This window comes from Anabrus simplex, chromosome 6 (assembly GCF_040414725.1).
Source record: "Anabrus simplex isolate iqAnaSimp1 chromosome 6, ASM4041472v1, whole genome shotgun sequence".
NCBI classification, from domain to species: domain Eukaryota; kingdom Metazoa; phylum Arthropoda; class Insecta; order Orthoptera; family Tettigoniidae; genus Anabrus; species Anabrus simplex.
The window spans coordinates 176503119-176528927 of NC_090270.1; the positions used below are offsets into that span (position 1 = coordinate 176503119).

The following is a 25809-nucleotide window of genomic DNA, read 5'->3' on the forward strand; positions in this document are numbered from 1 at the left end:
TGAAGTGGTGCTGTGAATCGAGGTCTTCTTGACTGTACCCTAGTATTTTCACTAAAGTGCGACAACTCACGTAAAACAATCTGTAAATATGCCACAAAAATTATACGACAAAACACCTTGAAATGTCTTTTCGAGAGAGAGACGAAACAGGCCAACAGCGTGGGAAGTTCACAACTGGATACAGACTTCCTTGAAGCTGACGCATGACCAGCTGGAGATATCCAACTGCAGTCTATATAAAGGTAATATCATCTGTACATTTTGAAAGACATATTGACAAATACCAGGGCTCTCACAGGATAATGTTTACTGACGATCGGGTGCGAAAGGCAGACATTAGTGCAGCAGATCCGATACTGAAAACAGTGCGAGAGTTAAATTTACCCCCAGAAATGCCAAGTAATTCAATCAAGACGGTCTTAAACAAGTATGTAAAGGTTATTGATCTTAGGCAAGAAGACTGGCAAGTTCAATATCCCTTCAGAGTGAAAAATGGCATTCGCGCAGCTTTCGTATAATCCTGGACCAGTAGTGTCTAGTGTGTGTAAGGGCTCAAGCATCTTGGAACACGACAACATTACCCGACGATAGAGTGTGCTCAGCTATTGCTGATTTGTCTGGCTGGTTGAGACGAATATTTCATTAATGTTCCTTGATACGTGTACCAATGGATCGGCATGTTTGGCCAATGTATACCTTGCCGCAAGTACAGGGAATTTCGTATACCCCAGGGTGTAAATGTGGGTATAATTTGTCCTTGGGTTTACCCAACTGTGAGCAATTTTAGTGACGGTGCCAAAAACGGTTCTTATATTGTGTTTGCGGAGGACCTTGGCAATTCGATCTGTGGTGTTGTGAATGTAAGGCAGGTCGGTAGTTCCTTTCACTTCTTCCTTCTGTGAGCTTTTCATGGTCGTTTCTCTGGGATGCAGGATTCTATGAATCTGCAAATCGCTGTAACCATTACCCTTGAACGTGACTTTGAGTGTGTCCATCTCCACCTGGATATCCGATGCCTCACAAATTCGTCTCGCCCTCTTGGTGAGTGTCGTGTGAATGCCTTGATTTTGTGCTGGATGGTGGTGAGAATCTGCATGAATATAGCGATTTATAAGGGTAGGTTTCTTTCTTACTAGAACATCCAAGAGGAGATGGCATCCGTCCGACTCCACCCCCATAGTGAATTTAATTGAAAGATGTTGCTGATTTAGGTGGTTTAGAAATAGTGAAGTTTCGCAGGACCTTCTGTCCAGACCACAAATGTATCATCAACATACCTCCACCAAAACATAGGTTTGACGGGCACTGAAACAATAGCCTCCTTCTCAAAATGCTCCATAAAGAAATTAGCCACTACGGGCGAAAGTGGACTCGAGCTCTTACCCACACTAGACACTGTAGGTCCAGGATTATACGGGAAGTTGTGGAAATACGTAGAATTCCTAACAATTTCAACAGGGAGACTGCCTATCAATTACGTAATACGTGGTTGCCAGACATTAAGGATTTACGTAGGTAGTTCCCTTCCCTGTTCCTTCAATATTATATCGTTTCGGTGTTTCCCAACTTTATACGTTCCTCGTCGCTAGATGTTGCATTCCAGGCTTGTGTCTATGTCATATTTTCATGCGTGTGTACTGCTGTTATATTATGTGACTCCCTCTCAGACTGATTCTGATGGCTTCGTCAGCTACCGCTTCGAACGCAAGTTCGCAATACTATAAAGAATTCTAAGCCATATACGCCTCTCGTCTTAAGGTAAACAGATGCTCTGTAGCAACGTGTCGAATGCTTGGTCGCTGTCCGCGTGAGGTACTCCATGCGAGTTGCTGACTTCTCGTTAGTATTAACACTGCGATGTATTCAGGAATACGTAAGTATTAAAGACTTTGGTTGGCATTCCATAGAATGTGTTCTAGTCGTGTACAGCTTTATCAAGGCCACACTTCAACGAATTACGTACAAAAGTTTCCTGGGGTCGGCAATTTATGTTAATTTGGCCCAGTTTTACAGCCAGGTGCCCTTCCTGGCATCAACCACATGTGGAGGGATGTAATCACCATTAAAATATTTCTGTGATGGTCGGTAGTGCGTTGTATATACCATATGTGAAGAGGAGGGTATTGGGACAAATACAAACTTCAAGACCCCGAGTCCGGGGAATTACTCAGATGCAGTTAAAAACCTTGATCCTGCCTGGAATTGAAGCTGAAGCTCTCTGAAATGACGGTTGCTACACTGCCATTGAGCCCGAGATGGACAATTACGAGATGTATGTATGTACAACCTGTGTCTGAAAAGTTCGGTAAATGGTCGCCTAGTTTGTACATCGTGCTAGTTCGAACGATGCGCTCGCGCACACGCTTTGCGAGACATGACGCTGCAACACATCGCACGGAGTCAGTGTGAAGATTCGGGTCATTGCACATTGAGTGCAAAACGGAGCAACGCGTTAATATGAAGTTTTGTTTCCACCTAGGCAAAACGGCAACGGAAACACACGCAATGATAGTGCAAGTTTACCACGCTCAAGCAGTGAGTAAAACGTGCGTTTTTGATTGGTTTAAACGCTTTCGAGATGGAAAGGAAGGTGTTGAGGACGAGGCGCGTTCGGGTCGACCAACCACAAGCACATCTCCAGACAACATCGAACGAGTGCGACAGATGCTTGCAAATGATCGGCGACTGTCCTTACGAATGATGGCAGATGAAGTGGTGTAGACAGTGTAAGGACCATTGTTCATGAACATTCGAAAAAGCGGACGATTTGTGCCCGGTTTGTACCGCACAACCTGACAGACGAGCAGAAGCAAACTCGGATGGAAACGTCGGGAGATTTCATTGATGTTTGTGACCAAAATCCGGAGGTGCTGAAACCATCATTACAGGAGATGAGTCGTAGTGCTACCAGTATGATCCGGAGACCAAAAGACAGTCAATGGTGTGGTGTTCAGTCTTCTCCACTTCCCAAGAAAAGTCGGCGCACAAAGTCCAAGATTAAGACAATCCTGATCGCCTCTTTCGACAGCAATGGTGTCATTCATCATGAATTTGCACCCCCAGGGTACACCTATCAACGCGGAATTCAATGAGGGAGTTTGGAAATGGCCACTGCAACGTATCAGTCGGGTTCGGCCTGAACTGTACCGGAGTGGACAGTGGAAGCTCCTGCACCACAATGCCCGTCCGCACATCGCGATCCGCGTATCCCAGTTTCTTGCTGAACGCCAGGTGACTGTTCTTTCACACCCTCCATATTCTCCGGACTTGGCGCCGGCAGATTTTTCTTGTCCCTCCCCCCTTAAATTAGTCCTAAAAGGCCACCAGTTCGACAGTGTAGCAGGTATCCAACAACGCGTGACAAGGGTTCTCCGGGAGATTCCAAAAGAAGCGTTTGCTGCCAGCTTCCAGCAGCTTTACAATCGATGTCAAAAGTGTGTTGTAGCTAACGGAGATTACTTTGAAGGCCAGTAAAGGAGTTTTGTGCGTAACTTACGTTGTCTTTATTTCATGAGACAATTCGCCGAATTTTTCAGACACAGGTTGTATGTAGGTAGGCCTATGTATGTATGTACGTATGTATGTAGGTACTTTTTAAAATCATTTATTAAAACATGCTCCTTTACAGAAAGTAATACTGTATGATTAAGGCATATACTGTATATATAGATGATGACAGTACTGATCAATACCCTAACTCGATACAATTAATTACATATATCCTTTGCCAATTATTAACCGCTTGCTCATCAACTCTGAACTAACTCACCAACTTAGGTTCAAATTATATAACAGACGCCCAAATAACCAGGATAAGTAAGTTTCAATACTGAAGGCACTTGAGGAGTTATAAGACATAGACAATATACATGAAAAATCTGCAGTAATACACACTGATAGTAAAATAACCTTGCATCTTTTACGAAACAAGCACAAGATATTGATGGAAGAAATACAAGGTATTTTCTTCAGCAAAAAACTGGATCATACATTTTACAAGGATCAAGGCTCATGTTGACAATGAAGGAAAGGAAATTGTAGACCATTTGCCCGAAGAAGCTGCAAACAATCGAACATGTATGAGTGCAATCAAACAAGAACCGTGGGAGGAAACCATTCGATTGTGGGAGAGCCAACGAGAAAATACTATAAACGGAAACATAACAAAATCATACTTTCCTAATGTACGGAGTATGTATGTGCCCATATAGAGTATTCAGAGAGAAGAATGGTTGGAAATTCATTTTGTCATAAGCTGTCATAGACTGCCAAGGCGTCACTGAAGAGGTGTACAACAGGTAAAAGATTTCCTGGGAAACAAAAGTCCTTTCACCGCGGCCTCTCCAAAAACCGAAAAATTATTTAGTGGCTTATAAAACCAAGAATATTATTATTATTATTATTATTATTATTATTATTATTATTGTTATTATTATTATTATTCTTTGCGTTTAGGCCATCTGTGGACCACGGTGCTTGTGTTCTAGCTGTATTTTTGTCGTCGTCTGCCCCTTTTAGCGTACTGGATTGTGTTCTTAGTGGCCTCTTGAGCCTTCCTCTTGGCCCAGTATTCCTTCATTTTCTCGCTGAATTCTTTCCTGCGCTCCTCTGACCAATTCCCGGCTCCTTTGTGGCTAGCTGATGTAAGGGATGTTAGGAAAGGTTTAGTTTTGACAATTATTATTATTATTATTATTATTATTATTATTATTATTATTATTATTATTATTATTATTATTATTATTATTATTATTATTATTATTATGATATGTGTGCTTCGAATTCCACCTAAAGTCAGAAGTCCCTTCAGTCGTGTAAAACTGCAAATTTGCTTGCAAATTTATAAACCTAAATTTCGACCGGGGCTCTAAGTTCCGGCCGCAAGTTTTATCGCACACTACCCACCACGAGACAGGTAATTTCGAAATAAATCTTCTTGTCACCTAGCGAATAGCTCTGTGGTTTGGTTCACGTAGCCGTCAGTTTGCATTCGGGAGATAATAGGTAACCCCCTGAAGATGGTATTCCGTTGTTTCCCATTTTCACACCAGGCAAATTCTGGGGCTGTATCTTAATCAAGACCACGGTCGCATCCTTCCCCTTTCCTATCTATCTCGGCCATAAAAACCTGTCTGTGTCGGTGCGACGTAAAGCCAATTGTTAAAAAATCATTTTGTTGGCATTTTATTTCTTAATCAGTTTACCCTCCAGGGTTGGTTTCTCCCATGGACTCAGCGAGGGATCCCACCTCTACCACCTCAAGGGCAGTGTCCTGGAGCGTCGGCGATACAACTGGGAGGACGACCAGTACTTCGCCCAGACGAATTCTGACAAGCCGCTCAAACATCTCGAATGCGTGTCCGATCATTTTATATCCATTTATTGGCCATCTGTCGTGACTTGTTTTGCATTTCTTCGTACCACTTTTATCTCAAATGATCTCTATTTCAACATTTTTCACCGTATTCTTGTAGAACTCCCTGAACAAATCAAAAGACACTTCACGCGACGCGCTGCCATACCATAGTCCAGAGCCAGGCTAATTGTTAGCTGCGCAGCACAGTCATTTTAGTACATCAAGATGGCGATGCATTAGCATACTCATGACGTTATTCCGTGTTTAGAATCTTCTTTCCAAACACGTTTGTCCTTCCTATTTAGAAGAAATGATACTGAAAACTGTCATCGCGCGTGTTGAATACAGGCATAATTTTCGGGTATGGGTCCTGAATTGCGTACTCTCTTGGCCTCCGCGATCACCTGATCTGAACCCTTTGTGAGAGGTTACTTAAACTCTTTTGTGTACGTTACTGCTGTAGAGGTTTTGAGGCAAGATTTCAAGGCAGAATTGTAAGGTCGTTTCAAACAATACGTACAACAACGGGGCATTCGAGCGTGTTCATATATTCATGCTAGGACGAGCACAGGTCTGCAGTATGGCGGGAGGCATTCATTTTGAATACATCTTACAAGTTAATGACCGGAGTACATCAGTACATACAAGCTAGCCCTCAACATTTGATATTCTAGCCCATGGCAGCATATGTCTCGGAAAGTACGCATTTCCGGACTCATATTTATATACACTTTTTTCCTCAGTATGTGAGGAATAAAGCTCTGAAGTAATGACATGGATTTTTGAAATAATTGTAATTTGTTTTGCATCCCACGAATTACTTTTACGGTTTTCGGAAACACTGAGGTGCTGGAATTCTGTCCCACAGGAGTTCTCTTACGTGCCAGTAAATCTACCGAGACGAGGCTGGCGTATTTGAGCACCTGTAAATATCACCGGATTGAGCCAGGATCGAACCCGCTTGGTTGGGGTCAGAAAGCCAGCGCCTCAACCGCCGGCATAGATTTTTCAAACACCACGTATAATGTCCCTCTATTTTTTTTTTATTTTTTTTGCTAGGGGCTTTACGTCGCACCGACACAGATAGGTCTTATGGCGACGATGGGATAGGAAAGGCCTAGGAGTTGGAAGGAAGCGGCCGTGGCCTTAATTAAGGTACAGCCCCAGCATTTTCCTGGTGTGAAAATGGGAAACCACGGAAAACCATCTTCAGGGCTGCCGATAGTGCGATTCGAACCTACTATCTCTCGGATGCAAGCTCACAGCCGCGCGCCTCTACGCGCACGGCCAACTCGCCCGGTCCTCTATTTTTAATGTGCCATGTTTCTTGTAACGCTCACCGGCCCAAGAACGGTTCCTAAACTACAGACGTATTGCACGGCAAAACCTAAGGCTCTATACTTCTCCAATTTGCGATATCAAGTTCATACATCACCATATTGTTTCTTTTTTGTATCGTAACCGTTGGCACTATTAGCTACGGTCCTTGATGGGCCGACTTTGATTCCCGGTACTACCAGAGACTTAATAATGAAGCTCTTATATGGTTAAAATGGTACATGCAGCTCACCTCGATTCGGGGTGTTCCTGAAAAGAGCTGCGCAACATCGGGTCGAGGACACGAGTTTATTTTACTATCGCCATATTATAAGGGACTGTATTAGTTTCGAGTACAGTAGTGCGGTAAACTTCACACCTTCGACCTTCAATATACCGCTCATCCTACCATGACCAAAACACAAGATCCGGCTCTTCTCTCACCATATCCATAACCGCATTAGAGTATACATCCGCTCCTTCACATTATCACAGCTTCGAGGTCACAGAACTGTCTTCCTGTAAACATTAGGGACGTTCCTTCCTCTTCGCAAATTTAAGATGCCTTTCCACGAGCACTTGTTCATTGGATTGCATGGACATGTTAGACATATTATTGAAGAAATTAATGAACGAACGAATGTTTTTCTAATAGTTCCGTTTAACGGTACACTAGTTCTTCTTTCTTCTTTTCTAGCCTATTTCAATCCACTGCTGGATATAGGCCTCTTCCATGTGCTTCCGTCGTCTTCAGTCTTGAGCCACTTGGAACCAGCGTGTTCCAGCCAACAGCTTTATGTCGTCGAGCCATCTCTTCTGGGGTCTTCCAATGCCTCTCGTGTGTCCCCATGGTCTCCAGTGAACAATCCTAGAGATCCACCTGTTGTAGTCTTGTCGAGCTACGTGTCCTACCCATTGCCATTTTAGTCTTGCTAGGTAGAGGTAGAGACCCTCCTTGGAGGCAGCTCTACCCAGGGAGTGGCGCCCCTGCCTATGTGAGTCCCAGAGCACGCTGACCCGGTGTGTAGTATCTGGTAAGGGTCCCAGCTCAGGGTTACGAGTGAAGACCTCAACGACATCAACGGCGGAGAGGGTGACCTTCGGTACGGCGGAGATGTTGGAAGAGGCAGCCCTGTACTTGGGAATTAATACGAGGACAACACACAAAGGGCACGACGGTTCCACATGTTAGTGGCGGTACCTCGACCCCCATGTTAGGGGCGGCTGAATCACAACTCACCAACACGTCTGGCAAGTGTGGTGTTTTATTGCCGAACATCTTCCATAAACTACACTAGTTACAACGATGAAATTAAAGACATTATTATTGAACCTCTATGATGATGATGATGATGATGATGATGATGATGATGATGATGATGATGATGATGATTGTGCCGTCTGTTTATATTTTAGTCCCCTTCTTGATACTGGATCAAAGATAAGGTGAGATAAAGTTACATGGCATGTTTTACGGCAGGATGTCCTTCCTGACGCCAACCTCAATTGAGGAGCCAAGGAAGGTGAACGATGGTGAATGAAATTGGGTCAGGGGGTGGAAGGAATCGGCTGTGGTCTATGAAGAGGAACTGCCCCAGCATTCGCCTGGAAATGAAAATGGGAAACCACAGAAAATCATTCTCAGGACAGCCGACGGTAGGTTTCGAAACCACGCGTCTTCCGAATACAGAGCTTGGCTCCATAGCTCTAGCGCGATGACATGCGCGGCCACTCCGCACGGTACGCTCATGTGCTTATTATTATTATTATTATTATTATTATTATTATTATTATTATTATTATTATTATTATTATTATTATTGTGGGGTAGTACTGATTCCTCCATGTCGTACCTCTAGATAGGTATTTGATAACCAGATACTGAAATGAACGTCAGCACTTCGCTGCCAGACTATCTTCTTAAGATCTCCTGGCATATTTAATCATGCACACTTCACAGATTCCAACTACTGCCCCCAATGGTTATTTTCGGAACTCCAAGACAAAGAAATTTTGGAGATGGCATTAAAATCTGCCAGCTTAATTATTGAAGGCGCTATTCGCTCCAAAGGTGAATATTTCTCCAAATGTGATAACAATATCGATTTGGTAACCCTTCAGGAAACACATGTAGCAAGTGAGGAGGAAATGAAGAAGACACTAAATATTTATAGCTATGCTGTAGTTGGTGCGACCTTTTTTGTGCATACGAAGTCACAACGTACGCCTCCAAAAGCCTGGAACTTGTAGAGGTAGTCTCCTATAATACAGATAACAGCACTCATATAGTAGTAGTGACGTAACAGTAATAAATGTATAGAAACCTCCTACAATCTCCTGGCCTATCCCAGTCCTCCCAGCGTTTAGTCATCCTACAATCTACGCTGAAGATTTCATCAGTCGTCACAAAACTTGGATGTATGCAAAGAATGATGAGTGCGGTAATGCTGTTGCCGCATGGGCTGAAGATCTTAATTTAAAACTTAGTTTCGATGCAAAGGACAGGGAAACATTCAAATCAGCTAGTTGGAGACATGATTACAGTCCAGATCTCTGTTACGTCTCCTTTAGCTGAATTTCCATCTCGAGAAAGGCGATAGGAAATTTCCCAAAACGTCAACATAGACCAGTACTCTTAGAAACCGATATCTCCTTCCATCTAATCAGCTCATTTCCCTCTCGTGGAGAGGACTTCCAAAAGGCACATTGCACAAAGTTCTCTGCCGTACTCGACAAATGTATTAAATAGATTTCTGCACACAGCAGTAACCATCATAGATTTGTGCGACTCGTTACATCAGTAGCCTAAAAGTATATTCCAAGGGGATATAGAAATGAGGGTGGAATGACGGAAGTGATACCCTCTACAAAGAATTCCTCAAAAGAGGTGACCATGAAACTGGTGAAGAGTTACTACGTAGCTTCGATACCTTAAACAAACAAAAGTGGTTGGATTTCCATCATTCCTGTAGAACAGCTTGGAGTCCTTTGAGAAAACTTACAGGAAGCACAGGAGCGATTAAACTGAACTCTGAGATCTCAGCGAATAACACTGCGAGCCACACTGCATTAACTTATATGGTTCTAGAGATCACACTACGTTAATAAAACAAAGTAATCTGGAAGCTGTCAAAGCATTATCTCCATCATCTTCAGCATATTCGGAGACATTCGCTGTAGAAGTGGTGAATTATTCAGTGAAGAACGTGAAGTCTGGCAAGGCTCCAGGCTTCGATGACGCACATCCTGCGTTCCTCACACATATAGGCAAAATACTTGGAAATGGTTAGCTTGCTTCTTCACAAAGAAAGTGAAAACAGGTATTCTTCCAAAGCATTATAAAAGGACGAAAATTATTGACATCTTAAAGTCTGGAAACCAAAATATTTATCTGAAACCTACTGTTACAAACTTCTAGAAAGATGTATTCACAACTTCACACGTTCCTGCAGACCAAGCGGGTTTTAGACAGAACCAAATTCTTGCACTCGCAGCATTCACAAATAAAAACGTTTGCTATCTTCCTAGATCTGATTTATGATACAGTGTTGAGAGAAAGGCTGCTGTACAACTACTTTAGGTAATACCTTTTAATACAAGTGAGAAATGAGAAGTAATAGCAAACGATTCTAGTCTCTGATAAACAGCAGGAAAAATACAAAGCGTGTGCCAGACACAGTGACTTGGGGTGATAATTTAGCCAGTGGTAGTAATAGATCGGGAATTTTCAACGATTACTTCGCGTCTAATTTGGTTGCACCTGTTCAGTTCCCAGATTTTCCGTGTATTGATTGTGTTCCTTCTCATAGTCTCAGCAATCTTTCCACCTCTGAGTCAGAAGTCTATTCTTTACTTTCCTCCCTGCCAGAAAATAAACCTACTGGTCCCGATGGCCTCAGTCCTGTCTTTCTTAAGAATACCGCTACGAATCTGGCCCATCTTATTGCTGTTATATTTAACCGTTGCTTCTTAGCCGCCTACTTTCCTGACGACTGGAAAACCGCTAATATCACTCCGGTTTTTAAAAGTGGAAAGAGGTCTGATGTCAGAAACTATCGCCCAATTTCTATATTACCAAACCTATATTTCATCTCTGAAAAGATTGTCCACCAGCGTCTTCTTTCTTTCACCCTTCATTATATATCGTCCCAGCAGCATGGTTTTCTTCCTGGTAGCTCCTGCTTAGCTAATCTGGCTGTTCTTCTCCATCGTGCAACATCTGCTCTTAATGCCGGTTCTCAGCTCTACGTGTGCTACATTGATATTGCAAAGGCTTTTGATACCATAGACCACGCACTGCTTTCCTATAAACTCTCAGAACGTTTTAATATCCATGGTCGCTTCCTAACTCTCCTGCAGAGCTTCCTCAATATCAGAACTCAGCGTGTGGTTCTAGATGGGTTCAGTTCGACTCTTGTTATGATACATTCTGGCGTCCCTCAAGGCAGTGTCCTAGGCCCCCTTCTTTTTGTCCTATTTATTGACGATCTCATTAATATCCACCGTTTCGTGTGAAATTCTATTTGGATATGACTGTAAAATATTCAAACAAATCGATTCTTTATCAGACGTAAACTCCATACAGAGCGGGCTTAACTCACTCTCTGAATGGTGCTCCACATGGCGTCTTAAGCCTAATCCTACCAAGTGTTCCTCTATTTCTATCACGCTTCGTAAATCCCCTATTCTTAATAAATACTCCCTCCTCGGTAACCCGTTCCCAACTCTAACAGAACAAAATGACTTAGGAGTGCTGTTTGAAAGTAAATTGTTATTTGAACCCTATATACAAAAGATAACATCACGAGCAATGTCACTTCTCGCTTAGTTGTATAGATTTTCTGAAATCACCGATATCCACGCCCTCAGAGCCTACTATGTATCTTGCCTCCTACCGATTATTGAATTCGCTTCTCCCATTTGGTCTACCTCTTCATCCACTAATCTGAATCATATTGACCGCGTGCAGTCATTCTTCTGTGCTCCTGTTAGAGCCAGAGTATCTTATTGTCGAAACTAGAGCAGTAATCAGATACTGGATAAGTTAAACCTTCGCCCGTTATCTAGTCGCAGGAAAGTAGCTGATCTTAGATTCCTATATAACGCTGTTAACGGTTTATTTCATTCTCCTGAACCTGCATCCTTCCTTTCCCTACATGTTCCAACTCGCAAAACCAGGATTAATCCACCCCTTCATATTCCGTATTCCCGCCTCTCTTTCGTTCAAAGAACTTTACTTATCCGCATACCAACCTTCCTTAACTCTTCTAACAGGAACTTGAACTTTTTTCTTCGTATGCCTCCTTTAATCGATTCTTCCTTAACCTAACCTAGTTCATTTTTTTCATAATTCTATTTTGTACATAATGTAATATTTATTTATTTTTTACTGTACTATACCGTTACTTATGTGTTATATCTGTAGTTATCTTAGTGTGCCTAGCTATAAGTTCTTCCTTCGTTTTACGTTCAATCTTTAATTTTCCTCGTTGTTCCTTTTGCCTTCATGTTTTGTTATATCTACAGTTTTGTTAGCTTTTAAGTTTTTCCTCTAATTTTTTCATTAGATGCTTTTCCTTCATTGTTCTTCCACTTATTTTTTTATGTTGCTATGTGCTATTCCATTGTATTGCGGAACTCTGTAATTCGGCTTCTCGCTGTTTCGGTTTCCCAAATAAATAAATAAATAAATAAATAAATAAATAAATAAATAAATAAATTACACCTTACTAGGAACATACTGTACAATAGACTCTTCAAAGTTGTTTTAGGAACCAAAATGAGCACAGCGGCTTCCTACAAGAATCAGTATTAGCTCAGTGCTCACTAGTTACCTAACCACGTTTGTGAACTATTTCAAGAAGTAGAGACCACAACTAAGCGCAAGCAGAAGAAAATGACAGATAACGGTCTCCATGTATTATTCGAAGGTCAGGTTTTCATATGCAATACGTTCCCAAAGTATTTAACCATAACGTGGGACCACACCCTCCCTTTTGAACAACACCTTTTAGATATAAAAGCGAAAAGAAAAGTCGCAGGAACATACTACAAAAGCTCTGTAGAACAACATGCGGTATCTTTGCTACTAAGTAGAGGTGCAGCAGAATATTGCTCTCCAGTGTTGAATAACAGTTATCACGTGAAATTAGTTGATGCCCAACTGAACAACACTATGAGAATGGCCACTAGGCTTAATAACATCCACCTGCTCCCATTGGCTTCCTATACTTCTCTTCGGAGACAATAAGCACTCACAAGTGAATATAATCCTAGAGAAGTATGTGTTGCCCATTGATGATGACATTCCTCACCTCGAAGTAAACAGGCTAAGGTCCAAATTTCCACAGAATCCCAATACCCAGATGCTACTAGCAAGCAGTTTCAACCCTTTTGCCCAGTGGATGGAAGAAAGGTCATTAAAAACACGTCCTCAACTAATGCTGCTTCCTGACCATGAAGGATCTGTGGCTGAAATCCCAAGAAGAACTTAGGTTACACTCAACAGAATTCGTCCTGGGCATGGAGTTTGCGCCTACTCGCAGTTCAAGTGGGGGCGGGGTGGGGAAATAACTTCTCCTCAGAGTCACTGTGATGTCCTTGTCCAGACAATCCAGCATATTGTGAGTGATTGCGGCTTACGAGCTTATGATGAAGTCTGGTCAGACTCACATCAGAGGACATAAGGATATGATTGACCTGTTTCATATTAGCATGTAATTGTGAAACCACATTGCATATATATTGAGCCCTTTGTTTGTTCATATTTTTACTTATTTGGAATAATGATCAGCGACGCAGCCTTCAGAAGAGGGGTCCAAGGTTCGATTCCCGATCAGGTCCAGGATTGTAGCCGCGTTCGGTATATTCGTCAGGTTCGGGAACTGGGTGACTGTGTTTCTCTCACTGCACACCTCTTCTTTTAAACAAAACACTCCACAATATCAACCGCTACGGAGACGCGTAATAATGAATACATTCCTCCGCTTCGGGCGGGACAAGGCCCATTAGCCTAAGCTAATAGTAGTTGTACATTCTTAAGTATATATAGATGTCTAGTGTAAGTGTAAGAGAACCTTGATCCCTAACTTTTCCACAATAAAGGCATTATGTATATGTATGTCATTATATTCCTTAAAAAATCCTATTAGTTGAATTTATCAGTATAAAGTCAATTAACGAAATTCTGGGAAAACTTCATTTGAACTATCACAGAAATGTGATACATAAACTTACTTATGACGTCAGTGATGTATCTATAAGATAAAGCACCATGTTTAATGTTACCTGGTAACATTTAAAAAGTCAACAGACACCTTCACGCCAGTATTAGTTATTTTCTGAACATACGAGTGATAACAGATCTGTACCAATATAATACATAACGATATGAATTATCTAAACGCGTGAAAATTATCTTTAATAAGAGGGCATAGCTACATGAGCCCTTTAAAAGAAATTAGACTAGAACATCATCGATAAAGCAATATATAACAACAATGTGGGTATATTTTGGAAACATACAGGGGACTATGTTAAACCACAATTGCAGGGTATGCCAGTAAGAAGACATAAATGAAAACTTCAGTCATAAGAATATCAGTCTTAAAATCTTTTTATGACAGCATTATATTTGCGAGGGCTAGAGAATCCTTACACTTCCGTCTTTTTTTTTTTTTCGAAGCGTCTAACCTCTTCGTTTTTCTCTTCTTGTTAGTTTTAAGGGATGTTGGTTGCCAAACGGCAAAAATAATTATCAGCACCATCTCGTTAAATCGCTTTAGCGGACAGTTTCTACACGAGGAATTTCTGAGCAAAGAACCACAATCGGCTAACGTCGACTAAGTAATGTTAAACTCGCACCTCGGTGAATCTGCTTTAAACCAACAATTTAATTACCTATTTTGAATTTACTCTCTCGGACCTAAGCATAAAAAAATGACTCGAAGGCGAATTGTTCACGCTCGGGTTAAGGGTATTTATTTATTTATTTATTTACAAACATTTTAAACACACGAAACGGTCCGTTAGCAGTATTTGTTAGTTATGAATGACCTCAAACCACCCCTGTCTGTCTGTCTGTCTGTCTGTCTGTCTGTCTGTCTGTCTGTCTGTCTGTCTGTCTGTCTGTCTGTCTGTCTGTCTGTCTGTCTGTCTGTCTGTCTGTCTGTCTGTCTGTCTGGAATTGCCGTCAAGGGTGACGACGAGAGCTATGAAGGGAGGAATACACATTTAAGATTTAAACATTCCTTATAGAATATACATGCACCTTTAACTTGAAGGAACACAACAGCAAGCAGGACTCGCTTTGCGTCGAGGTAGGGTTGAGAACCTTGGACAATGGAAAACATCTCGTGAAGAATTACCGGCTCGAAAATGGAGTACTGGACGACTTGGAGACCTCTAAATAGACTGCGTATTCGGTGGATTCTGTTTTTTGTGGCTGTGGTGAAGTGTAGACTACGGTCCATCTGCTAGAATGTCATCTTTGTCCTGCCACATGTGCTGAGAAAGAACTGCTTGAGGCGACTCGACGTTGGTAATTTATGGTGCACCACAATATCAAACTTTGATGCGCAGTTTACTTTTATTTATTTTCATTTTTCTGTAGACATTTTTTTTGTACATCTTTATATACTGTATGTGTCTAACTGTGCTTCTGACTCGATATAAATAAATAAAATCTTAAATCTGGTTACTGTTGCTAATTGCTTTACGTCGCACCGACACAGATAGTTCTTATGGCGACGATGAGATAGGAAGGGTCTAGGAGTTGGAAGGAAGTGGCCGTGACCTTAATTCAGGTACATCCCCAAGCAATTGCCTGGTGTGAAAATGGGAAACCACGGAAAACAATCTTCAGGGCTGCCGACAGTGGGGTTCGAACCCACTATCTCCTTGATTCAAGTACACAGCTGCGCGCCACTAACCACACGGCCAACTTGCCCGATCTTTTCTATTCTCACTAGGTATTTCATAAGATACGTTTGTAGACGTCGATGTATATCACTCACTACGTCCCACTCAGTCATATGTTTGCTGCTCATTTTCGTAAATTCCATTTCATTTGTATGCATGGTTTTCATTATAATTCAAAATCTATTCAATATATTTGCCCGAATTTTGACATGATAATCTATTTTATTTATGTAAAAAAGATGTTTCTGGCTTTTCCGTTTGGATAGTATGGTCATGACTTCCACGTTTCTCTGAATTTCTTTGCTCACTGTCGGAAGCAGAACTTAACATGCCCTAATGAAGGCCAATGCAATTTGGATGAAAGCTCGGCTTCATTAAATAAATATAGTGGCTTTAGTCCAGTATTCATTTATTTATTTGAGTTAATACCATGAGCCACGAAAACCTACGTTCATTACTTAAGTTAATTTATAGTTCAAAAATTAGAAAAACTTATTAAAGACGTGATGATTAAAAAATCAATATTTTCCATATCGTATAGTTTCTAGAGTTTGTTGATATAGGTCTTTAAATTAGTGTACATAATAAATGTAGGCCTAATAATGTTATAAGGCCTCCGCAGGGGCCTGGTGCAGATCTTTCCATTTGACGCCCTATAAGCAATCTGCGCCTCTGTGAGGATGAACCCTTCCTATGATGAATTCTAAGGATGAAGATGGCACAAACACCCAGCGTCCGAGGCACAAGAATTAAACTATGAAAGTTGAAATCCCTGACACGGCCGGATATCGAACCCAGGGCCCCTTGCACAAAGGCCTGCATGCTAACCATTTATCGGTGGAGCCGGACTTAAATAACGTACGATTTGTAATATTCAGAATGCAGACCCCATTTAGCTGTATAAAACTAACTGGCATGCTTACTTTCAAGTAATTCCTAAGCTATTTACAAATATCCGTCGGCGGATCAGTGGTATAATGTCGGCCTACGCAAATCAAGACCGCGGGTTCAAGCCTGGGAGTGGTGACCAGATTTTTAGAAGGTGGAAAAACGTTCAATTCTCTCTCCATATCGTACGATGTAGGCACTTAAAATACCCCTGATGACACAATTGGTGTTTACTTCACAAAATAAATTAAAACTCATCCACAGATCACCCAAATGAATTCCGTTTCTCTGTAATCTGGTAGAGTAAAACGGAATGTCGAAACTGCCATGCAGGCAGCCTAGATGTCATCCAATCAAACTCCCTGCTCCCGGTAAGAGAGATCATATGATTATTACTAAGAAATTTATTGGTTTAACGTCCCACTAACTACCTTGCTGGTTTTGGGAGACGCCGAGTTTCTGGACGTTTGTCTTTTAAGAGTTCTTTTATGTACCAATAATCCTACCGACACGAGGTTGGCGTATTTGAGCGCCTTCAAATACCACCGGACTGAGCCAGGCTCAAACCTGCCAATTTGTAGTCAGTAGGCCAGCGCTCTTCCATCTGAGCTACTCTGTCCGGCACGATTATTATTATTATTATTATTATTATTATTATTATTATTATTATTATTATTATTATTATTATTATTATTATTATTATTATTATTATTATTATTATTGCACATCCGCCTCCATAGCGTAACGGTTAGTGTTACTAGCTGCCGTTCTTAGGGGCCCGGGTTCAATTCCCGGTACTGCCAGAAATTTATGAATGGCAGTAGAGCTGGTATGTGGTTGGAATGGTACATGCAGCTCACCTTCATTAGGGATGTGCCTGAAAAGAGCTGCACCACCTCGGGATGAGGACACAAGTTTACTTACTTTATTATTATTATTATTATTGTTATTATTATTTGCATGAATGGTAATGGAAGTATATTAAGCATGTAAAATGTTATATAGCTTTATTACGTTGCACCGACACAGATACGTCTTATAGCGACCGTGGCATTAACGTACAGCCACAGCATTTGGCTGGTATGAAAATAGGAAACCACGGAAAACCATCTTGAGGGCTGCTGACAATGGGGTTCGAGCCCTTTATCTCCCCAATACAATTAAAAAATGTGGAGCTACATTAATTTGCATTTTACTCAATTTAAGCTAATAAAAGGCACTCCCCGTAAACTCACTGAGTTAACCAAACGAACAAAATGATAAATAGAACTGAACAATAATCCAAAATGTAGATGAGTTCAGTTAACATATATTTTTATATATTTTTGCAATTTGCTATTCGTCCCACCGACACAGATAGGTCTTACGGTGACGATAGGAAAGGGCTAAGAGTGAGAAGGAAGCGGCCGTGGGCTTAATTAAGGTATGCCTGGTGTGAAAATGGAAAACCATCTTCAGGGCTGCCCACAGTGGTGTTCGGACCCACTATCTCCAGGATGCAAGCTCACTGGTGCGCACCCCTAACCTCACGGCCAACCAGTTATCTCGAAGCATTAAGTGTAAATAAGACTGATATTCATCGGAGGTTGCCGACTGTGTGACCAGGAAGTTTGATGTGCGTATGTGCGTGGGGCAACAAATTCCGAGGTAGTGGGACGGAACTAAACGATGACCTGGAGCAAAATATGGACAGACCAAGGACCTCACACACAGATGAAAGTTTCCTCCTCATGGTCCGTTCCAGAGCTCCTAATCAGGAAAAGAGATCTAAATACCGAAATACATTTCAAAGAACAGTTGTGTTATATTTAGGATGAGTAACTATATTTCTACTCGTGTTGGTGAAAGGAAAAGGTTTTAGGCTACTTTCACATCTAACTATGACATACATTAAGGAAGACGGTCCGAAAATTGACTCAGTTCACAATTTTATCTCAAAATCTAGACGTAACAAACACTCCTCTACAGTACATAAACTACTCTTTCAACATAGTTACTGCGAACATGGAAACTTCTGTATACTTCCTAACACAATAAGTATCGGCCTGGAGATTTCTAGTTCTCCTAAAGCAGGTGCTATCAAAAATAAAGAGCACATTACCATAGATATTTGAGGAGTGTCTATTCAAAAGACGCCATTTCCACCCTAATAAAGTTTTGTAAAAATGTAAGGAAGCGAATGAATAAAGGCACATGGATCATACCCATGATCGTTTATATCTTTCTGGTCTGAATTGCCCGTGGCATTCGATAGTATTCAACACTGCTGGAGTGCGTGTGGATGAAATACTAACAATGGTGGTAGGCTGTCATTACTGTAACGGCCGGAGGGTTTTGAGGGTTCCGCAAACTTACTTATTAAATTATTTTCACTATTTCAGCCAACCTCTAACTGAGCACGCGAGTCAACACAGCGCCACCTTATAACAGAGTATGCGTGTGACGTCACATATTTAGCACACATTTTGCCTTACTTTGAAGCGCTATTTCATGAAAACTACGTTTCAGATTTTCAGTTTTTTTTTTTTTTACGACATTAAACATATGTATGTTGGGTATTCAGCCCGAAGCTTGGTTGGATCCTCAACAGGTCCACTATTAGCTGTCATAGATGGCCTAGGTGTCACTGAAGAGGCGTACTAGGGAACACAGGAGTGAGATGGTTTCCCGTTGCTTTCCTCACTGAGCCAGAATTTGCTATTGCATATAAGTCTGCCAAAAACCTAATCAAACCAAACCCCATGGCACTACATCCCTTGAAGGGCCTTGGCCTACCAAGAGACCGCTGCTCAGCCCGAAGGCCTGCAGATTGCGAGGTGTCGTGTGGTCAGCACGACGAATTCTCTCGGCCATTATTCTTGACTTTCTTGACCGGGGCCGCTGTCTCACCGTCAGATAGCTCGTCAATTCTAATCACGTAGGTTGAGTGGACCTCGAACCAGCCCTCAGGTCCAGGTAAAAATCCCTGACCTGGCCGGGAATCGAACCCGGGGCCTCCGGGTAAGCGGCAGGCACGCTACCCCTACACCACGGGGCCGGCTATAAGTCTGCCAAGCCCATTGAAATGCATGCACCAACCGACCCTACGAACGCAATTTACACTCCATTCATAGAGGGGACTGGCTGCATAAGAAACGGCATTACTAGCGTCACTCATACCTCAGCCACTTTCATATTGTCAAAGCCAAGGATGAGACTGAGACAGGTCAGTGAAAGTAACAGATTTATTCTAGCCCGTACCAGAAGACATAGTGCACTGTAAACACTACATCTTGTCAGCAAAGGCAATAATCGTAAGTTAAATATTATCGGCGATATATGCGTTCTACCCGAACACTAAATGCGTCTTATTTTTTTTCCATGTACCTGCCATCGAGGAACACAAATCTACGTTGCCTATCAGGTGCGATAATCTCATTTCGGTAATATTTCAGTGGGAATCATAAAGGAGCTAGGCTCCATGCACACTTTGCATTACTTAAGGACATTATTTTAATTAAACTGTAATCTCATTAAACCTCTAACTGATGTCGATAAAGTAGCAATATCACGCCGAACTAAAGACGCGTATAGGTACATGTAGCACAGTGAAAAGAATAGTTCACCGAGTAATGACAATAATAGAACCAGTACACTGCAGATCTATAGGATGATTATTCTAGCAATACGGTACCATGCATGGTTTCCCTCGTACTCATGTGAAAACTTCGTGTCGGTCATGCAATGAAAGTTAGAGCGAGGCCATCTCTATATTCAAAACCTCGGCTTTTAGTGGGATAGAGTGATTAGCCCTTCGCCTGGCTACATTTGTCCCTGCTACTCATTTCTGGTGTAAACTGAGTGTACCCCCGTGGCCATGTGAAAATGAAAATCCACAGCATGTTCCCTGTTTCAACTGAGTCACGCATGGAATGAATGAGGCATCCCTCCAGCGGCCAGGATAGGAACTGTGCCGGCTGCCAAAGCCTGTCACACTCCAATGGAGCAATGATTAATGACTGACAGATAAAATGAAATGATATTGGGAAGTGTTGCTAGAACGAAAGATGGCAAGGAATAGCGGAGTACGCAGAGAAAAAAACCTGTCCCGCCTCCGCTTTGTCCAGCACATATCTCACATGGAGTGACAGGTATTCGATCCACAAAACCCACTGACAGGAAAGCAAACTCACATCCATACCACGTCATTCCTGGACCACGCCTTTACACTAGTTGCCCAGCAAACAACATTAATGCACGACCTTACAGATCGAATTGTCATACACATCTAATTGTAAGGTGTACGCATAACACTAAAAAAGGCCAAGGGACTGTAACTCTGGGTGACTCAACCTTGACAGACGGCACATCAATATAGTCGTCCTTGGTATCAAGTGCAACAGAAAGACGTAACAGCAGGGTCAGGGTTCTGACAAGCGAACAACCCCAAATGAGGAATCGATCTACCGAATAAGAGTCATGTAAAATTATGTCTATTTACGAAATATTACCTCCTGAATGCAACAATAATTGAACCAGTTAACCGCAGGTTGTGTTGCTTAACCAAATGCATTGGATGATCACTCTGAGCATTGCGGAACCATGGAAGGTTTTGGAAGTTGAAGAACCGTGAACAATGCAGAGATTTAATTGAGGAAGAGTATTTCTAAGAATTAGAACATATTGTAGTAGTGCTAGTAGTAGTCCTGGCCTTTTCTCAATTATTTGAGGTCGATATTACCAGTAAATTAAATTCAGTTTTACGGCCGGGTGACTTTCCTGACGCCAATCCTGAGGTGGAGGAATATGTTCACTATTGGACGTTTCTGTAGTGGTTGCTATTGTGCTGTGCTTTGTGTAAATGATGTATGTATGATAAGATGGTCACGAACACTCAGTACTGAGCCAGAGAAATTAGCCAGGCAGGGCTAAAAACTACGAGGTCATCTGAGGGCCACAACGCCCGGCATTCAACCAAGGAGCCCGACAACATAATGACGATTATTATTATTATTATTATTATTATTATTATTATTATTATTATTATTATTATTATTATTTCTGTCCAGTGACATACAGACAAAAAAATCCGTGGAGGTTTAATAGCTACAAGGTTCGTCTCATAAGTTGAAGGAGGGAAAATGTTACAACAACTGACAGTAACGAGTTGTAGTACTGGGGCCTGTTCCCCGACCGAACTTTGCAACTTTTCAACTTTGCACTTTCCACTTTTCAATTCTTGCAAAATTCAAAGAATTTCTGTTCCACCATGAACTAGGTTTTACTTTTCAATTTCTTCGCAAAGTGAAAAGTCTTTGCGAATGAGTGATCCGATCGAGTTGTATAGGCCTAATATGCTTTACATTTCCCGGTGAACTTGACGGAATAATTGTCGTACTCTTAAGCTGGCTGTGCTGGAAGTTGTTAAGGAGAAACGTGACATCCTTTTTGGCAACTTCAAAAATAACCTCTCAAATGATGATACACATCAATGACGAGAGTACCGTCAACACATCCAGAAATTCACCCTTCATTAGAAATCCCGTCGATATATTAAGTGGATTATCAGGCCAAAGTACTGTTAGGAAACATTACATTTACTATAACATCTACGACTTTGATAACAGTTCTGCAAATAATTGATTTTGATGTCCCATGCATTGCCGCTACACCGTGCAACTAGGCACCATTTACTAACCAATGTAAGCATATAAGAATTCGTTCTTTTTAGGAAAGGAATTGACTTCTCTTTCTTGCATGTTTCAATAAATTATCGATCATTTCAAGAATATAGTCAGCCTATGTTGAGGTAATACAAAATCACTCGTGAACTTCCGGCGAAGTGAGGTTATGAAAATTAATCCTGTCTTTATTCGTTCTCTTATTGGATTCTTCATCACTGTCCTCACTTGATGCTAACAAAAGCTCACGTCGTAATATGTTTATATCACTAAATCAAATTCTACGCCGAGAAACTAGTGTACATACTTGTTAATTAACAGATGAAAAGGGAATCATCTCTTTGCAAGATTTATGAAAACTTTTCACTTCATTTCTTTGCACTTTGCATTTCTGTACCAATGGAGGAACATAACAGGCTTGAAATGTGAAAAGATTTCTAACTTTTCACTTTGCACTTTGCAAGCTAAATCTGAAAAAGTGATGGTGGAACAAAATCTGAACTGAAAAGTGCGAAGTGCAAAGTGAAAAGTTGCAAAGTTCGTTCGTGGAACAGGCCCCTGGTAATCTGTCACTCATGAGTTAAAGAAAATATGGAGCTTAAACCCCCAAAAGTATCGTTATTTTCGCAGTTTTTTTTTTTACTTTAAATATTGAACAAATAAACAAAATTACACAAATAGCTACCTTTTGGAATCGGATCCTCTAAAATTTGATACCCCCATTTCAAAACTCTTACATTAACTAGCATTGAAACAGTCTCATTTGTGATACGTAAGCGGTGATGTCTCAAAACTATCACTCCACTATTCTGTTTACGTCCCTAATAAGATTTCATTTCATAAAATTATTGATATCTTATTTACACACCTGTAGTCTAAATATCTGCCGTACATACGATTATTTAACTTGGGCCCTTCCTGACAAGAATCACACATCCATACCCGGTAAATAGGGCCCGGGTTTTATATAATAACAAAGTGCAAAATATCAGTAAAATATGTCATTAAATATGTAATATTCATAAAGTAGGTAGTCGTATTAATGCATTAAATTTACCAGAAAAAGAGTGTTCGCATATTCCTTTTATTATGACTTACTGTTAAAATATGACAGAATAAAATTGTTTTAAATACATCCATATTTAACGACAAAGTTACTGTTGTCGCTTTAGATAACCTCCATATAGTCTACTCTTCTGTAATATTAAAAGTTAGTATAGTCACTTATTAAATAATCACATTAAAAACATCATCAAAAAACTTCAATTTCAGAAATAGTATTATGCTGTGTAAATCGCGTGCCGTTTCTTTACGTAGTCGGGTATCGTATGAGATAAGTCTTCGTAGCGAGATTTTAAGACCGGATGCCCTTCCTGACGTCAACGTCATCAGAGGAATTCATGAGACGAAATGAATGACTTGATATAATATATGGTAGGCAGAGGGTGAAACATTGTGTCGGCACATAGCCTACTCCTGTCGAGTAACAACAGGGGGCCTGCTCATGGCTCATCGTCTCCATCCGACAGACGGATCACCAACAACAGTATCATATGCCCTCACTCCATATGAACACTGCGGAGAGGTTTGCAAGTGAATCCAGGCTTTTGGCACGCGATTAGAAATTTTATACCACCACCTCTCGTACCCTGCCGACCAACAGGACTCGAACCCGCTAACCATGGTGTCAGACCTTATAGACTTGACGCCTTAACCATCATGGCCACCAGGCGGGCTGCACTGTAAATCGCTGAGTATTTTACACAATTTATTGTTGTAGCCGAGTTCCTGTTGCCCTCATATCCTAAAAATGAAATAAATAACAGTTATTACTAAACAAGGCTAATAATGTTTCTTCTTCTCCTACCGCTTTTCCCCACACCTGTGGGGTCGTGGGTGTGAACTGCGTCGCACATGTGGATTTGGCTCTGTTTTACGGCCGGATGCCCTTCCTGCCACCAACCCTATATGGAGAGATGTAGGCTCTATTGCGTGTTTCTGTGGCGGTTGGTATTGTGGTATGTTGTCTGAATATGATGAGGAGATTGTTGGGACGGACGCATACACCCAGCCCCGAGCCGGAAGAAATAGTCAGAAACGATTAAAATCCCCGACCTGGCCGGGAATCGAATCCGAGACCCTCTGAACCGAAGGCCAATACGTTGACCGTTCAGCCAACGAGTCGAACCAAGGCTAATAATGTTTATACGTACAAAAATGATTCCTCTTCACATAATATGTAAACTATGTAATAGTATTAAAAATATGAAAAAGTATGCAAAATGAAACCAAAGTATAGCCACATCAGACCCACAATTCGTCGATATTTTTCGTTGTCAGTGGTCTACTAGTAAGTGAATGAAATGTGTAATTACATAAGATTCCGGCCCCTACTATTAAGTACTCAAACTAATTGATACGATGTAAGAAAAATACCAACGAAAATGTACCGTATAACCGCACAAATAGAAAGTAACTTGCTAGCGATGTGACTTACCGTCGTCCTCTGCAGCAACAATGGCGAACAGAGCCAGTGCTAAGAGGTGCTTCAGCATCTTGCGGAGGTTAGGGTTACACTGCGTGCTACCGATCAACCGGCTTCTTAAGTAGTAGTGTCACACCTGCGCACGCAGTACTCGCCCTTGGGGGAACCCACCCACTCCATGCCGCGTCGGTCGCGCAGCGCAGTGAATCACTCTAATAAAAACAAGCGATATACAAGAAGTGTTGATTGGAAAAGCCAGCCGCAGATTCAAACTAGTCACATGTTCTGATAATATCTGCTTCCTTTGTGGGTTACGGATGAATGACCATACGGAACGGTAAGACATGGCTGCTGGTACTAACTGCAATCTCCTTTTAAATTGAAATATAGACACCAGTCCCTAATCTTATGTTATGGGAAGATAGATTAGGGACTTCCGATTGAATTCGTATTACTACCGTCCACTAACTGAAGAAATGAAAGAAGAAATCCACTCTCAGATGGTAGAACTTCAACTGAACCATTAATATTTGCCTTACCCGAAGGCCCCGAGTTCGATTCCGGGCCAGGTCAGGGATCTTTACTTGGGTCTGATAACTGGCTCAAGGTCCACTCAGACTCCGTAATTACAACTGAGGAGCTAGATGATGGACCCGGTCTGGAAAGCCAAGAATAACGACCGAGAGGATTCGTCGTGGCGACCACATGACACCTCGTAATCTGCAACACATCGCGTTGAGCAGCGGTCACTTGGAAGGCCATGCCCCTTCGAGGATGTTGCGTCATGGTGTTTGGTATGGATTAATATTTGGATATCATTATACCCACAATGACGTATGAGAGCTCCTTTGCTTCAACGCGACGAGAACATCATTACTGGATGGAATCGTCATGAGCTTCTCATCAACACAACCGATTTTAAATCCCGGTGAACACCATCAGGAATTTTCAAATGAAAATTCAGGCTCTTGAGTTTCTGTTTCCGCATAAAACTGGCCTTAATTAAGGTACAGCCCCAGCATTTGCCTAGTGTGAAGCGGGAAACCACAGAAAACCATCTTCAGGGCTGCCGACAGTGGACTATCTCCCGAGTGCAACCTCACAGCAACGTGACGCAAACCGCGTAGCCAACTCCTTCGGCAAGCTTTGTAGTAGCCTAACTTTTAACCGGAGATCTCGGGTTC

General features: G+C 41.6%; 1 protein-coding gene across 1 annotated transcript in view; it reads right to left on the reverse strand.

Annotated features, from left to right (window-relative positions):
• LOC136875629 (inactive pancreatic lipase-related protein 1) overlaps positions 1-24792 on the reverse strand; it is a 104130-nt gene extending 79338 nt beyond the window's left edge. Inside the window, exon 1 of the mRNA XM_067149170.2 lies at positions 24638-24792. Coding sequence (XP_067005271.2) covers positions 24638-24695 — 58 coding nt within the window. The 5' untranslated portion in view covers positions 24696-24792. The remainder of the gene's footprint in view (positions 1-24637) is intronic.
• Positions 24793-25809: the final 1017 nt, after the last annotated feature.